Source organism: Diprion similis, chromosome 4 (assembly GCF_021155765.1).
Source record: "Diprion similis isolate iyDipSimi1 chromosome 4, iyDipSimi1.1, whole genome shotgun sequence".
In the NCBI taxonomy this organism is placed as follows: Eukaryota; Metazoa; Arthropoda; class Insecta; order Hymenoptera; family Diprionidae; genus Diprion; species Diprion similis.
In genome coordinates, this window is record NC_060108.1 from 27,342,960 (window position 1) to 27,359,376 (window position 16,417).

Below are 16,417 nucleotides of genomic sequence, written 5' to 3' on the forward strand. Positions count from 1 at the left end.
ATTTTCATCGTCATTTCTCTGCTGTTGATCCTACGCTCTTTTTCATGTGATTTCTAAGTTCCTTGGGGTCGAATTACTCTGGAGAGGGTCATACCAATCGATTCCGAAACGAAAAATTCTCGGCTCCGAAAATGGAGAAAAAACTAAGGCTAACCCCTTTGGATTTTTGACGAAAATTTCGACGTCTTTGAAAAGTGTTGAAAATAAATCGTTAAGGCACTATTCCTACGTAATTTTGCGAGAGAAATCGATTGGTCGCAGTCCCAATAGGCTGCGAGCAACGCCTGAAAAGTTACAGCCAAAAAACTGCTTATTTTCATCGTCATTTCTCTGCTGTTGATCCTACGCTTTTTTTCATGTGATTTCTGAGTTCCTTGGGATCAAATTACTCTAGATAGGGTCATACCAATCGATTCCGAGACGTAAAATTCTCGGCTCCGAAAATGGAGAAAAAACTAAGGCTAACCCCTTCGGATTTTTGTCGGAAATTTCGACGTCTTTGAAAAGTGTGAAAATTAATTCGTTGAGGCACTATTCCGACGTGATTTTGCGAGAGAAATCGATTGGTCGCGGTCTCAATAGGCTGCGAGCAACGCCTGAAAAGTTACAGCCAAAAAACTGCTCATTTTCATCGTCATTTCTCTGCTGTTGATCCTACGCTCTTTTTCATGTGATTTCTGAGTTCCTTGGGGTCGAATTACTCTAAAGAGGGTCATACCAATCGATTCCGAAACGAAAAATTCTTGGCTCCGAAAATGGAGAAAAAACCAAGGCTAACCCCTTTGAATTTTTGACGAAAATTTTGACGTCTTTGAAAAGTGTTGGAATTAAATCGTTGAGGCACTATTCCGACGTAATTTCGCGAGAGAAATCGATTGGTCGCAGTCCCAATAGGCTGCGAGCAACGCCTGAAAAGTTACAGCCAAAAAACTGCTTATTTTCATCGTCATTTCTCTGCTGTTGATCCTACGCTCTTTTTCATGTGATTTCTAAGTTCCATGGGGTCGAATTACTCTAAAGAGGGTCATACCAATCGATTCCGAAACGAAAAATTCTCGGCTCCGAAAATGGAGAAAAAACTAAGGCTAACCCCTCTGGATTTTTGACGAAAATTTCGACGTCTTTGAAAAGTGTTGAAATTAATTCTTTGAGGCACTATTCCGACGTAATTTTTCGAGAGAAATCGATTGGTCGCAGTCCCAATAGGCTGCGAGCAACGCCTGGAAAGTTACAGCCGAAAAACTGGAAATTTTCGTTGTCATTTTTCTGCTGTTGGTCCTACGCTCTTTTTTATGTGTTTCCCGAATTCCCGGAGGTCCAATTGCTCTTCAAAGGGTCATACTGATCGATTCCGAAACGAAAAATTTTCGCCCCTGAAAATCCCGATAAAACTTAGGCCAAACCCTTTGGATTTTTCGCGAAAATTTCGACGGTTTCGGAAAGTGCTGCAATTAATCCTTCAAGGCCCTATATCGACGTTATTTCGCCAGAGAAATCGATTGAGCAAGGTTTGAATACGCTGCGAGCAACGCATAAGAAGTTCCAATCGATAAACGGAACATTATCCTTTTGTTTTCCCTGCTGTAGGTCCTAAGCTCTTTCTCATGTCTTTTCTGCGTTACTGGGGGTCCAATCACGCAAAAAGAGCACTTTTAAATCAACTCTGACAGGAAAAGTCTTGGACCCAAAATCGCATCAAAAGGAATACTTCGAATTTTTCTTGCCTAAACTTTGACTGATTCTGAAAAATGCCGCAAATCGTTCATTTCGACCACATCTGGAGGTCATTTTGATAGAGAAAACAATTCTCCATAGTCTAACTGCACTGAGACCAGACAACCCTGTGTTGGAGCTAAAAGTTTCCTTGTGTGTCCTTAATATTCACTTTATTTTCTTAGCTGTTATTCCCACGATAATTTACATATCTTACAAGTTCCTTTGGGTCAATCATCATGAAGGAGCTCCTATAAGTTGTTCTTGAGACAAAATGTTTGTCAGTTCTAGAAATTGTAGTAATGAAGGCTAACCTGATTGATTTCCATCCAATCTGTAATGCGTTAAGAGCCAATTTAAATTGAGGCTATGTTGAAGCAAGTTTGCGATCAAAAACCCCTACGATCACAGCTGCAACCATGCAATCAAAATAACGCGGCAATTCTGCGTCTCTTCTCGCCACAACTGCTTACCAATGGCCATTTTTTAATTTCTCCAGCCAATAACCGGTGAAAACAGATATATCGAAATTTATATTTTTCGAACGAACGTCATAGTCTTCAGTATTGGGTATCAACTGTTGTGTAACGTCAACAATTTGTATATTTGTAAATCTGAAGGAGCAGGAAGAAAAGGAATCGAAAATTTTTGTTTTATTTCCATGCCTACTTCTGCATGATAATGGTACTCGAAAATAAATCATCCATCTAACTCAAATTTTTAAATCCTACACTCTGGACTATAATAATATGTCACGCCGAGGGTAAAGACCCTGCTGGTCTCATACCACATTCTAGACACAATATCTCTACTAATCACACGTGAATATGCCGTGTCCAGCCAACACCGGTAATGCGTTCGTCGTTCTCCATCTTCACAAATTCTTCATAGGGCTTTACTGAAAGCGATCAATGTTAAATATACATTACGGAAATATTACAATACAAATAATATTATGCGTGTTAATGTTTAAATTGAGACCAACATATAATCATTGAGCATCAACATTTTAGATATATATAGCGTAATAGTGACTTTGACGAATCTTCCTAAATGTCAATTATTGATAATTATTCAAAGCTTACTGAGGTCAGACGCCAGAGCAGACGAATGATAATCTTTCAATATCACAATGTAAGACGACTAATCAAATGTGCCCCTGTTGGACGTGTCTCTTCACAAACTGCTGGCATTTCGTCATAAAATAGATGCAGTCTACGCTTATGCGTCGAATCACCATGTTCTACGAGTCAAGAAAAGTTGCCTGCGTTTCCTGGAGACATTGTCTAGCTAGTGGAAAATCTGAATGAGAAAATGGGGTACATATTACACTAACTGACGATGAGCATTTATGTATGGGCAATATGGCACATACAAAATTAAGTTGGAAGGCTGCAGCATGACTGTAAGAGCCATTGAAAAATTGTTAGATACAAGCAACTGACGCGGGATCTTGTTTCAAGTACGGACACGTGAAAAGTATTCGGAGAAAACATGTATTAGGTTGCCGGGTAATCGCATTCAATTGCTTTCATTACAATGGCACAATTTTTTTTTTTTTGAATAGTGCATTGTGTTACTAGCACGAAAAGTGGGCGATTTCCAATTGAACTTGTAAGCAATTGTTGGAAAACGATGGAATACGTTCATGGTTAGTGCCTGTAACTTTTGGAAATGCAGGTATTTCGTCCAAGTCTGAGCTCATCGATAGGGGGGAAATCGAAGATAATTCAATTTTAAAATAGAAATAACGGAACTAGTATATATCCTAGATTAGTTCACAACATACAATGTTTATTAAAATAGTCGATACAGTCGTCACAACAAGAATTCACAAACTTCGAAATCAGCACTAAGTTTTTCACACAATATTCTAATTATTTTTTCAGTAATAAATACAATCCGTGTACTTGCGTAGTCAGTCTTTTTGACAAAATAACAGTACTCTCACACTGCTGCGAGGAATTTTGTTCCGTATTATAATTTTACTCGAAGACGATCGCATGGTGAAAAACCCTCAATACGCAAGATGATTATCTAAACCGTCATAATAAATATAAGATCTAATATTCTCTGTATGCTCGTAACATACATTTTAATCATTATTATTTGCATAACAATTTTATTTAATTATACACTCCTTCTGAGCACTATAGGAATATCATATCTTCGTCAACAATAGTTTTGAGATAATTGTATAGGTAACGCTGCAGCTTATGGCTGGTTTTCAACAACTGCCCTCACAGATCAAAGCCGGGCAACTTTATACGCAGGCACAATGGGTATGGTTACACTCACTGGCTAGTTCTAATGCAATCTGTAGAAGGAAAATTCGATATGGTAAAGCGGGCGCGACTGTACAGTGTGCTTGTCCAGTTTTTAAGCTTACTAATAGTCACGTGTTGAGTGAAGGAAACAGAGTTATTGTTTTCACAGTGAAGGTAAATTTGGAAACATACTGAGCATTGAAAGCGAAAAAACCATTACCTCAAACAAATTTGGTAGCGCTGAATTTCATAAAACGATAATCCAATTTCTAAATAAAAAGTAGGATCAAGGTACCTTACTATGTTCAAGCAATTACGGATCTGGCAAGAATTTCGACTGAATTAATTAACAATCATATAATCGTATACATTTAGTTGACTGAAATTCGATTAACTGTTATACGAACGACAAACGTTAAAGAAGTATAACACATAATTTTTTTTCTTCCAATTACAACATACCAGCTAATTTTTACAAATAAATTTCACTCAAACGATCAATATTTATCAGAAGTCTACCTTTATCAATAAAAATATGTTCTTCAATTTTGTCGAAAACGTATAATTCTGACGCTGAGATAACTACAGGCGCCACGTTTTTTTTTTTCATGACCATGCTCATGGTCATTGCTTGACCAGAAAAATATATTGTCCAATTTTGGATGATAATAGGGCAAGCTATGTAAGTAAGGGCTTTCAGCCCTCTTGTCTAACAATAAGATATAAGTGAGTTTGAGTCAGTTAATTGGACGGTTTGTTCGATCTTGATCATGAATTGTATAAACGTGCCGCTGATTATACAGAAAGAAAAAAATGAACAAAAAAAACCAACGCCTGGCAATGCCTTGATAGACTCTCCACCGTTTACATGTTGTCATATTGTTAGGATATCGGCAAGGAAAGAGAGCGGCCGTCGATTGAGATTTATTGAATTTTATGTTACACATCTTTCAACGCGCTGATGACATTAGTGGGTAGCAAACGTGCAAAAGCTGAAAGTGAAAAATTTCTATTTCAATAGTTGAACATCGCTAACGCGTTACAAGGTTAAAAACTTTAAAAATTAAACCGACAAATTTTCAAATTTAGAATAAGATACACATAGAGGTAATGTCATCAGCCGTTTATGCGCCCTAAACGTAGATTCCTAATTAATTTTAACATATACATTGTTATCGCATGTTAGGATTCTATAGAGTGTTAAATTCAATTATGCGGTATATCATATTTAAATTGATAACAACAGTTAGCTATAGAGTAATTTACCTCGACCCATTTGTATAACAATAATTTGAAAATCGCTATTCACAAAAGACAATATACGTTGTCTTCTTTCCACCGTGGTAACCCGGGCAACTAGACGTTGTTAAACGACGCAAGAATATAATTATTTTAACACAATCATTGATATTGATGTCCTGAAAAATCATTCTCGAGGTAACAAAGAAAACGAGAATAATTTTCCGGTTGATTGAATAATAATAAAATCTGCGGGATTACTCAACGGCTGGTCGCCCCGGAGTGCGATTTCTTACAATAAAAATATATGGATTGTTTCATATTATATAATACCTATTTACATATCACAATTATACTAGGACTTTGCAGAATTCGATGCGACGAATTACGTAATACATAAAAGCAACCGTAGTTTAAATAATGCAATACAATCATGAATGTTAAACTTAAATAACGAAACGTTTAACGTTTTAACGCAACTTCTTCCGAAAAATAAACACTATTTAATTAACTAAAAATTGTATATATGAATATTAGTAACATTGAAATATATTTTAATAAATGGAGCGATAACCATTATAACGCTATTGAGAACTTAAATTTACTATGCGGCACCAGAAAAAATGTGTGTACGTAACGAGCTTCATACACATACTTATACATCTGCGCGTGTATACATTAACGTACGTTCAATATACTATAAGATTCAAGGAAGTTATTCAATATATATCCATATGTATGTATACACTGTAACTTTCAATAGACGCCACAGAGTAAGATATAGTTTAAATTATAAATCTGACATTGGTCAGAAAGTATTTTTCATAAATGCGCTCTCGCTTTTGTAAGAATTCCATCTGGTCCTTTATGTTCGTAAAGGTTCAAAAAATTCATTAAACAATTAAATAGTAGTTTAATTTCCTATCGCAGAATCGAAAAACATTATAGATTTCATTGAACCATTGAGTTATTATTTCAGTGAAATCTACCAGCACCTAACCATTGATGGTAATACAATATATCTTTTATAACACATTGATGCAGTTTGGCATACAGGAACAGGCCCAATAATAAATTATTTGTCAATTCCCACCAAACTCACCAAACTGTTTTCCAATATGCTAACCATACCTGCGACTACTGATGGAAATATTCAATCATCTCATTACGGTTTGTTGCGTGGTAGTGATTGGCTAAGTTCTAATGTCAATCAATACCTTGCAAGACAAGTTTAGACAAAAAAAAGTAACTAATTGTGAGCTAACAGAGCAAAAGTGCTGTATCAAGAATACTTTCATCAATGATGTTAACAAATAAGAATAAACATAAACATAATTATAATTAATAAAGACAAAAATTAATAATCACACTATCCAAATATTTTTGCGATTGCATAAATTTCCATAACGAAACTGAAATTTAGGAGAAACTCGGTACCCTGATTACAACAAGTGTACAAACGGGGAAAACTGCGATATTTCCTAATATAAACTTTTTTTCATTACGGTATAAGTATGTAAGAGAACAATAATTTTCTGTCAAATTTATTCGTAGATAAGGCACTGATCTTGATTGGGATATTTCTTCTGTTGTAAATTCAATTTGATGGCGAAGATTCTCTGCTGGTTTGCATTTCATTTATGTCACTGACCGATTCATCAAGTTTTTCGTTAGGATCAAAGATTGATCCGTCATCGGAGAGTTCTGCATTTACTGCACTCGGGGCTGAGCGTTTAAATCCACGATCCTAAAAAAAAAACCAACAAAAAAACAATGACTTAAACAGTTATGAGTTTAAAACACTAAGTTGAAATTGCAAACGACTTTCAATGTATTGAAGTGAAAAGCAATGTGCAACTAATTCTAATAAAACTATCGAGAAAGTAATAACACTGTAATATATGATTACCTTCTTGTGCGACTTCTTTATCGATTCAATTTGTATCAACAGTTTCGATTTATTAGGCGGAGTATGAACCAGAACTTCAGGAGCACCCTCATTGCTTGAATTAGCAGGTGAAGTTTTAGTTCTCAAGCTTGTTTCATTTTCACCATCCAGAATATCAATCGAGTCGTTAGCACCGTTTATGTCAATTCTGTCGCTACTGTCGAATAACGATCCATCATCTGACAAGTCCGGATCTTTATTAACTATACATAGTCTTTTTTGTTCGCGAATTTTCTTATGAGATCGTTTAATAGAGTCTGCTTGACGTAGCTTTAAAAAGCTTATTATTTTTGAAGAATTTGGAGGGGTTGTAGTCAAAGTACAGCCAAGGCTGGTCGATGGCTTGGGATTCTCAAACTCATTCTCCAAGATCAATTCATTCTGTTTTATAGTTTGGAAGTTAACGAATGGTTTTTCATCTTCAACTGATTCTTCAGTTTCTATGAGATGAAAATCATTTTTTTCCTCTTCAACATTCAAGCTTCTTCTCAATCTACTATTTTTCTTGTCTTTTTTGTGGGATTTTTTAATCGAATTAATATCAAAAATTAATTCTGAGGTGGAACGATTCTTTGGGGTAGATCGACCGTTTGAATTTTCACCATCGCAACCTTCACCACTAATTTGAGGCTCAGAATTACTCTGTGTAATAACCACAAAGTCTCTCCTGTGATTCGGAGTATCGTAACTATTTTCCACAGATTTAAAGCTTCCATCTTCTGTTGACAAGTTTTTGTCCCCTGAATATTCCAAAGAATTTGATTTGTTTAATTCGGCGCTTGTCTTGGGAATACTTTCAGAATCGGTCGGGTTTAGCAAAGATCTCCGTTTTTTTATTGGTGTGAAAATTTTAAATTCTTCTTCAGCACTCTCATATTCCATGGAAGAAGATTCAATATGGCACGAATCACCTGATGAGTTGCTTATTCCAGTCTCGTTGAGAAGAAAAGATTTTTTTCTTTTATTCGGAGTTGACCTTTCCAACGGTGATCTATCAGCTGTAGATAATTCAATGGAACGATCAATAGCTAATAACTTCTCAGGTGTAGCAGAGCGTGGTTCAGTTACAGTCACAGCTGCAGAAATCATCACAGATTTTTCAGACATTGACTTGTGTCTCTTCGATGCACTGGATTCAAAACTATCACAAGATGCGGGTAAGGTTTCAATACCGCTAATGAGGCATGGGTCATTGGAAGTTTTTTGCTGGGTGTCACTATTAAAATATTTCTGTCGTTTAGCAAATTCAGTAACAATTTTTTTGTGTTTATTCTTTTTGTGCGACTTTTTCACAGAGCTATATTGTCCCATTAACAATCTACTCGAATTCACGTTTTCTGGTGTACCAGCTCTGACAACGCTTTCAGAATTATTAAGATTGCTTGTAGCAGTTGACACTTCATGTTTTTGACTTTTATCAGGCGACGGTGATTCTACTGGAAAGTTTTGTACAGACGCATGAGGCTTAAATAAGATCTTTTTTTTCTTATCTTTTATTTTCTTATGCGATTTCTTTATCGAATCTGTCATTATTTGGTCCAAGACATTAATCACATTCTCAGGTGTCACTGGTCGCTTAGAATTCTCGTTGTCTGCTTTGCTGCAGGACTGTATCGCCTCTTGCTCATCTTTCACAGGTGAAATTAACTCCAACTTGTCAAACGATAACTTGAGGGGCTCTCTGTCTGCAATTTGGGAACTGTGACTCGATTGATCCTGTACATCAGTTTTGTATGGTAAATTACCCAGTTTTGTATCACCTGTGGTTTCGGGTGTTGCTGAATAATCAAAAAGTGAACCGTGATCAGAAAAGTCTTCTATAGAATTATCCAGGCACATTGATCTCTGTTCGACCTCCTGCTTAAATGGGATTACTCCGAAACCTGAGCTGGTATTGCTGATAGGGCTCAAATTATTCTCGGAGCTATCCAAAAGTTCACTCTCAACGATTGGTTTGTTTTCCTGCAGTTCTGTGTAATCAAATATCGATCCCGAGTCAGATATTTCATCTTCTGAGTGGTTAGTCATGGTTCTTTTTTTGCTCTTATCTTTCTTGTGAGATTGTTTAATAGAACTAACACTATAATTCGGACTTGGATAAGAATCATTTGTAATTGGAGTGGCAGGTCTCTCGTCCGAGTGTGACAATATAATAGATTTTTCTGATGTATTTTCTGATGTATCTTCTGTCTTTATACAATGCTCTATTAATTGGCGCGCATACAACTTTTCCGAACGATTACTCTGCCGTTCCTGCAACATAAGTAATTTATAGATCAGATAAAGTTAATGAAAATATTAATGTCAACAATTATCATTTTCGGGATTAGTTAAATTTTCAGAAGAATAAAGATATAATTAAAAAACAGTCATTTCTGGGATACCTTTTTGTGGCTCTTTTTGATAGCGCTCATACTCTCTGGCACAAACTGTACAATATTTTCCGGTGTAGTCGGCCTCATTTCTTTATCGTCGTCTTCAAAATCTTGAAACAAGTTCCTTGGAGTGCTGACGCTCATTCTGTCGTAGTGATTTGATTTCTTCACACTCTGTTTCGCAACGCGGAATTCGGGAGTTTCAGCATTATGTTTGAGATTGTTTATAAACTCTTCACGAGACATTGGAGTTTTGTTTACAGACCTGGGCAAGCTTGCATTAGGTTTTGGACTCGGTGTGAGATAGTTCAGTGACTTTTTTACTTTTCTGTTTCGATGAGACGGAGTTTGATTTTGATTTTCATCAATTGAATCAATCGGTGTACCTAAATAGCTACTCAAATTAGAACTGTTCGAACTGGAGCTAAAGTTCAATGTTTTATTGATCTTTGAAATTTGGTTTACGTTAGAATCAAAGTTTGGCGATTCTTTTTTGCAAAGATTCTCAGCTGAATTGAAATTTTTTTTCGGACTTGGACTTAAGTCAAAATTTAATGCCTTATTTATTTTCTTTGTCCTTTTATTTGAAGGACTGAAATTTATATTTAATGATCGTAATATTTTGGCCGATCTAGTCAAGTATTTCTCATTACAAATCGGGCTTTCATCCGAATCAAAGTTGGGTGATTTAAATACCGTGTCACGCCTAGGCGCACCAATTTCAAAATTCAACGACCTATTTATTCTGTACTGAAATAAACTTCGCTTTCTTCGTGGGACTGATCTGCTAAGCATTCTCGTGCTGCTAAATCTATGCTTAGATATTTGCTTAATGTCTTCAGTCGGACTCCATTTTATAGTAAATTTTTGACCAGTTTCAGTACTACAAAAATCGAAATCATCTTCGGAATTGCCATCCACCTCGAAGGATTTCATCAAGTTTCTATCTTTATACATCGTGAATACAATACTTTGACCGAGAGTGAGTTTTGTTCTTTGTTTTGATCGTTGAAATGGTAATTTAGCTTATTCAATTTCTTTTGACAGTGAAATTGTCGTTTAAATTACATTATAAATTATAATAAGTTTATGAACGTTTTGTTTAAACTGTTTGTCTCTTCATAGTGACAAACAGAATTTATTTCACGACGTGGTAGTCATCTCTAAAACAAAAAAAAAAAACAGGTCATACAAGCAAAAGTTGCAAGGATCATATTAACTGTCAATATATGATTCAGGGTTTGTTATCAGCATCCTATCCGATAAGAAAATACTCGTAAGAGAAATATGAGCCAGCCAATGACCCGTAGGTCGTTGCTACCATGCAGCTACCCCGCGATAAATCACAGTACCAATATATATAATTATTGTATCGAGTCAGGAATACACTTCATCCTGTACCATAAATTCGAAAATACGTCTATTTCACCGTAATATTCCAGCAAACGAACTAAAATAGTTTATTCGAAAAAGCAGCAGCAACTAAGGCAACGCATAGAGAACAAAGTGGGTGGAGCATCTCTACAGTAGGGTAAAACCGATTGTTAGTAGACACGAGCGTGACTTCGTGGACTTTTGTATTAAACGGGGATTACAATTGGTTTCTTGAATAAATATCGAAGGTAGAGTAAGCAATTTAGCTAGAAAATGTGGTTAGGAATGGACGGTACATGAAAATTGTAAGATCCCAGATAGAAAATCACCATTGAAATAAGTAAACCAATTCATCGACCAGCCCAACGAGGTTGGTAGAGCGCGACGCAACAGGCGGCTGTAGTTATTTGGGAGAGGAAGAAAGACGAGGTTGTATTTCATGGTGTTAGAAAGCACCGCGCGGGTTGCATAGAAGTCAGACGTATGCCTACGTGCAACAGATAATTATAATACGTATCGCGTGTACTCACATGATGTAGCCGCATTGCAAACTCGGCGACACCTCGAAACGCCGCGATACTCCGACAGCACGAATCGGCGATAATACCGCTCTTACCACTTATAAATCGTCTCTTGAAACACAGCCGAAACACTCCTCAATAACCGAACGTACCACCATTTGCTCCTGGCGTTGCGTCCTATGCAACGAAACTCGTTTCCCCGGCCCCCGACACGTAGTATCGTAGTTCAACGGCGTGCTGCACAGATGGCGTTTCGATAGTTTAAATACTGAACAATTTACACCTACCGGAATCCCGATAATTAAAATAGTGGAATAAAAGCTTCTCATCCGCGTGTTTGTTAAACACGATCGCAAATTTTTTGATTTTCTATTATTTTTACAGGTATTCTAGGATGAGTATTTATTTTATTGTATCTTGCTAGACGAAACGAAAGCTGCAGCCACCTTGCGCACGTTTCCGGCTGTCCTGCGGATAATTAGACTCGAGTAAAATTTAATAAACAATTTTCCGATGCTTCTATATGCCATGCAGCATCTATCATTGATCGAACGGATATTTTTAATGCCAGAGTTCGGGTGACGAACGCTGTGAACAGAAATGAGTAGGCTGCGAATATCCCTCCGGCACCTGTTGCTCAACTCTACCGTATCGGCAGAGCTGAGTTGAGAACCTCTCGTCGTTTAAAAGGGAAGGGATCGCCGCCGCTCAACGTCAGCCTCTTCACGCTCGCAATGAGCACGGCATGTTGTTCAAGATTCAGGAATGAATTTATACGGACGCATGTAGTCCAGGAAATGCAGTTGACCACTAGCACTTGTCCCGGAAACATAAGACCTTTTCAAATGCCGTGACCTGGATTTGTTACATAAAAACCTTTGGTGCGATATGCGAATAAGTGAAAAATATCTTGGTAAAAAGATTTCCCGTTCGAAGGATGAGAACCTTGCAATTTGCATTTAAAAATTGTAAAACTCGAATAGTAAGGCGTCCCCATCATCCGATCCTCTCCCCCCCCCCCCCCCCTCCATTCCTGTCGTGCACCAGAGGACGAATACTACCTGCGAGCTCGATGCCGGGTATCTCACGTAAATGCATGCACTGCAGTCCCAACTTCCAAGAATGGATAATAATAAACTTAGCCCTCACAGAAAAGTACGACTAAGATTTAAAGTAATAATTCTCCAACCGCATATTCGTAATTTCAGGACACCCCATGTGTTTTATTAATCTCATTCGTAAGTTGTGTGCAGCAATGTTTATTGAAGGTTCAGATAGCGGGACATAGGTATTTTTCCTTGCACACATCTATTGTAATTTTTTTTATTGATTGCAATGTAATTGTAAAACAATAGGTACACGTATTACACTCGATCATCTCTGAGGCTGGAGTTATCGTATGGTACGACTGCACCATTTGATCGATGGCAATGTTGTATCAAAGTACTATTTTTTTGAATAAAATTTAATTTTCTTCACGTCATCTTTTCTATTTGTTAATTCAACAGACCGAATCGACAATTTAACGGCTTGCAAGACATTTTTACACTGTACATAACATAATTTATTTGAAACAATTTACAATTATTCAACTTTTAGCGCCATCTGACTTATTATGCTAACTCCGGTCATTTGTTGGAAGCCAATTAATTTTACCCGACAATTTTTTTTTTCTTCTTGTAAAACCTGGAACATATTTACTATTTTACAAAACATATATTTATTCGAGGTCTTTTTACAACTTATCACAAATATATATTATTATCGATATTTTATACATTATACAGAGTAATATTAATAATATTGGGTGTGTCACTTTATTTACAGTATATAGTTACTTAATTATTAATAGGTATATTATATTTTTATTCAATTAGTATTAGAGTTGTATATTTGTCAACTCATTTCATATCGTCAACCAATCTCATTTTGGCCTTGTCAGAACGGGCAGATCGTCGTCATGTGTGTGGATAATAGAAAAAATGTGATATTTTTTAAAATTCAAACGTATTACACAAATCCTGGATAAATAGGGTTTAAATATTGAAGTAATAACTCCTTTTTGAGGTGAAATAAATCAACTATGTGACACCTTACGTACAAGTGTCACAGAGGAATGTTCTGATAGTTTTGCTTTCTCGCAGATACACAATATTTTTGAAGTCTTCTCGGGATTGTTTTTCGAAATTATTTCAATTCAATTAATTTACGACCTGCACTTTAACACTTGTTCTTAGTAAATTCAACATACAGCTTAACACAATATCCGCAAATCGTTAACTGCACAATTATTTACCATTCGCTATAATTCACACGCATCAATAATTCAAAAGGCTGAAGGGCACAAAGTTCACAAAGATACGCATGAAGGAGGAAGTCTGGTCCAGCCGATCCAAAAAAAATCGACTTTTTTACCTAAAAATCTTCTTTCACATGTGGAGAATGCATTACCAAAGTGATGGCATCAAATACGACCTTGAAATATAGTTAGGAGGAGTGCGCGCCATGCAGGTAGAGATGAATTATTCTTATTTACCGAACCTGCAAGGCAAACATGTCATTTGCAGAAACAGAAGATCATGGATTCGCCTTCAAAGTCGTAGTTCAGTGAAAATGCGGAAAAAAATTATTAATTCAGTGTTTTTTATGAGACACCTAGAAATTATTCGAGAAGGGATACATTTATTTTACAATTTAATGGATATTGAGAAAGGTTTGAGTGAAAGGACTGCCTGGAAGGGGCTGAGAACTGGTGCAATATCAAGTGGCCGTTGCTGGCGGGACTGAATATAAAAATCTACACCCTCTTCATGCTGATGTACAGAAACATGTGCTGTCGTTATATGAAAATCTTTGCAAAATTATCATTAGAGGAAAAAGTTATTGCGAAATTAGGGCCGATTGTTTCGTCAATTTTTATTTCATGTCCAACATTTCTGCGATCAACAACTTTATTTTGCCAACTGTGGCTCAGGCGGGTTTGATATTCATATTATAACAATTTTTTTTGAATTCCATGTTTCAGATAATTTCCAAGGACTCCAGGATTTCTGCCGATTTGGTCGGGTCAACTTTTCAATACTTTTTTTACTTGTTAAAATGTACCTTTACATGTACAAAAGTTTTGTGAATGAAAATACATTTCATTTTTCAAAGAAATGCACTAAAAAAAAACCGACTAGACCAGACTGCCCCCTCAATATATATAATTCCGTAAGACGACGAGTATATATTGTTTACATAATTTAATGTTATATTGACAGAAGCCTTTTATAATATCATCAACGAGATTAATTTGCAGGTTGCGATTGAAATGCGTGTGAAAAATCTTCGGAGGGGGCTACAAAACGCCAAAGTAAAACATTAACATAATTTTCAATCAATTAACGCGGTCATCATCACGTTTACGTGTTGATTCAGTTGAGTTAAGTTGAGGAGTATTTTCCTTCTCGTCACTCAATTATCGAGTAATGATAACGTGAATTAACAACATCTGCTTTCAGTGTTGAATACGATCCGTTACGAGAACCGAAAACGTAAGTTGGCGAAATGCTGATCAGTAATCACAGACGCGCGGTTTCTGATTAGAGAAATTTTCGTTGTTTAATCTTAGACAATAATTTACTTTAAACTGTAATACAAGCACACGCAGGTGTGTGAAACTTAAAATCTATAATTTTACGGTGGTATGAGACGATAATAAATATGCAGGGTAGAGAATCGGAGAATGCATGGAATGTTTGCAGTGATCAGTTGCCGTTTCTGGTCCGCACGTACACACACATGTATATTTGTGTACATTAGACTATACATAAAAAAAATCCAATAATTTTTTTTTCTCAAAATTCAAGTTGAAAATATTGTTCGAAATAACGAAAAAGAGACGCTGTCCAAGTTTCAGTTCTTAATATTAATATTTAGAGGTGCCTCATGTCGATTTTCTATTTCCAATTTAACTACAAAATTATACAAAAAAGGTCCGTTATCATTTTATGATAAATCTATTCTTTCAAAAGTTATTTAAGGTCAAAAGGTATTTAAGGACCGTTAGTTTTATCAGTCCACTAATGCGTTGTCGCGTTATAAAATTGCAAAGTTTAAAACCAAATTTTTCACATGTTATTTAAATGGGTAATAAAAAATCGCGATGAAGCACCTCTAAATATTAATATTGAGAGCTGAAATTTGGACAGCATGTTTTTGTCGTCATTTCGAACAATACTCTCGACTCGAATTTTGGAAAAAAAAATAATGGATTTGTTTTTTATACAGTATAGTGTACAAACATACAAATAAATATGTATACATACTTACTTTACACTGGTTTACACCGGAACCTGTAAAAGCAATGATTGAGAATTTATCGGATCTTGAGGCCATTGTCTAGTCAACTATTGGTTAATTTTTCCCAACTGCGCCGAGCCGAGAGTAATGGTCAATTTTTTGGACGCCAGTGATTAATTACCTCAGCTTGGAAAGTAGCGATGTGCGGCGAAACCAAATAGAAAATCAATCACGATCTCGTTTGCCGTGTCCGCCTATTATACAAATAACCTATACCCGTGCCACAACGTAACCGACTCTTTTATTCGGCGAAATTTAATTCCGCGAATCCTTTGTGAAAATTCTTGTCTAAAAGTGAGTCTGTTTTTTTTTTTTCTTGAAATTTTGAAATATTATTTTCATATTATTAACGCAGCCAATATCAGAGATTCTCAGTAAGTGCTGAATGAAAATTTTCACAAAAAGGAAAAATTCTCATACACTGTCAACATATTTTGTTGTTGAAATTACGAAATAATGGGTGATAACGTCTCAGAGATTCAATAATTTTCGAAAATCCTTGAATTCAATTTCCTACTCAAACTTTCCTCAAATAATATATCGTACCGGGTACCTTTGTGAATCCATCGACAGAGTTCGAAAATCGAGACTTTTCAAGTTAGTTGAGCACATTTGAGATAGATTTCCCCAAGTTTC

General features: G+C 36.1%; 1 protein-coding gene across 1 annotated transcript; it reads right to left on the reverse strand.

Annotated features, from left to right (window-relative positions):
- Positions 1-3,600: 3,600 nt before the first annotated feature.
- LOC124405294 lies at positions 3,601-11,463 on the reverse strand. The gene is made up of 4 exons (XM_046880090.1): positions 11,447-11,463; positions 9,552-10,703; positions 7,129-9,420; positions 3,601-6,966 (listed from the first exon to the last, which is right to left on the reverse strand). Exons 2-4 carry the CDS (start codon positions 10,497-10,499, stop codon positions 6,817-6,819), a joined length of 3,390 nt encoding a protein of 1,129 aa, XP_046736046.1. The 5' UTR covers positions 10,500-10,703; positions 11,447-11,463; the 3' UTR covers positions 3,601-6,816.
- Between the last annotated feature and the right edge of the window lie 4,954 nt (positions 11,464-16,417).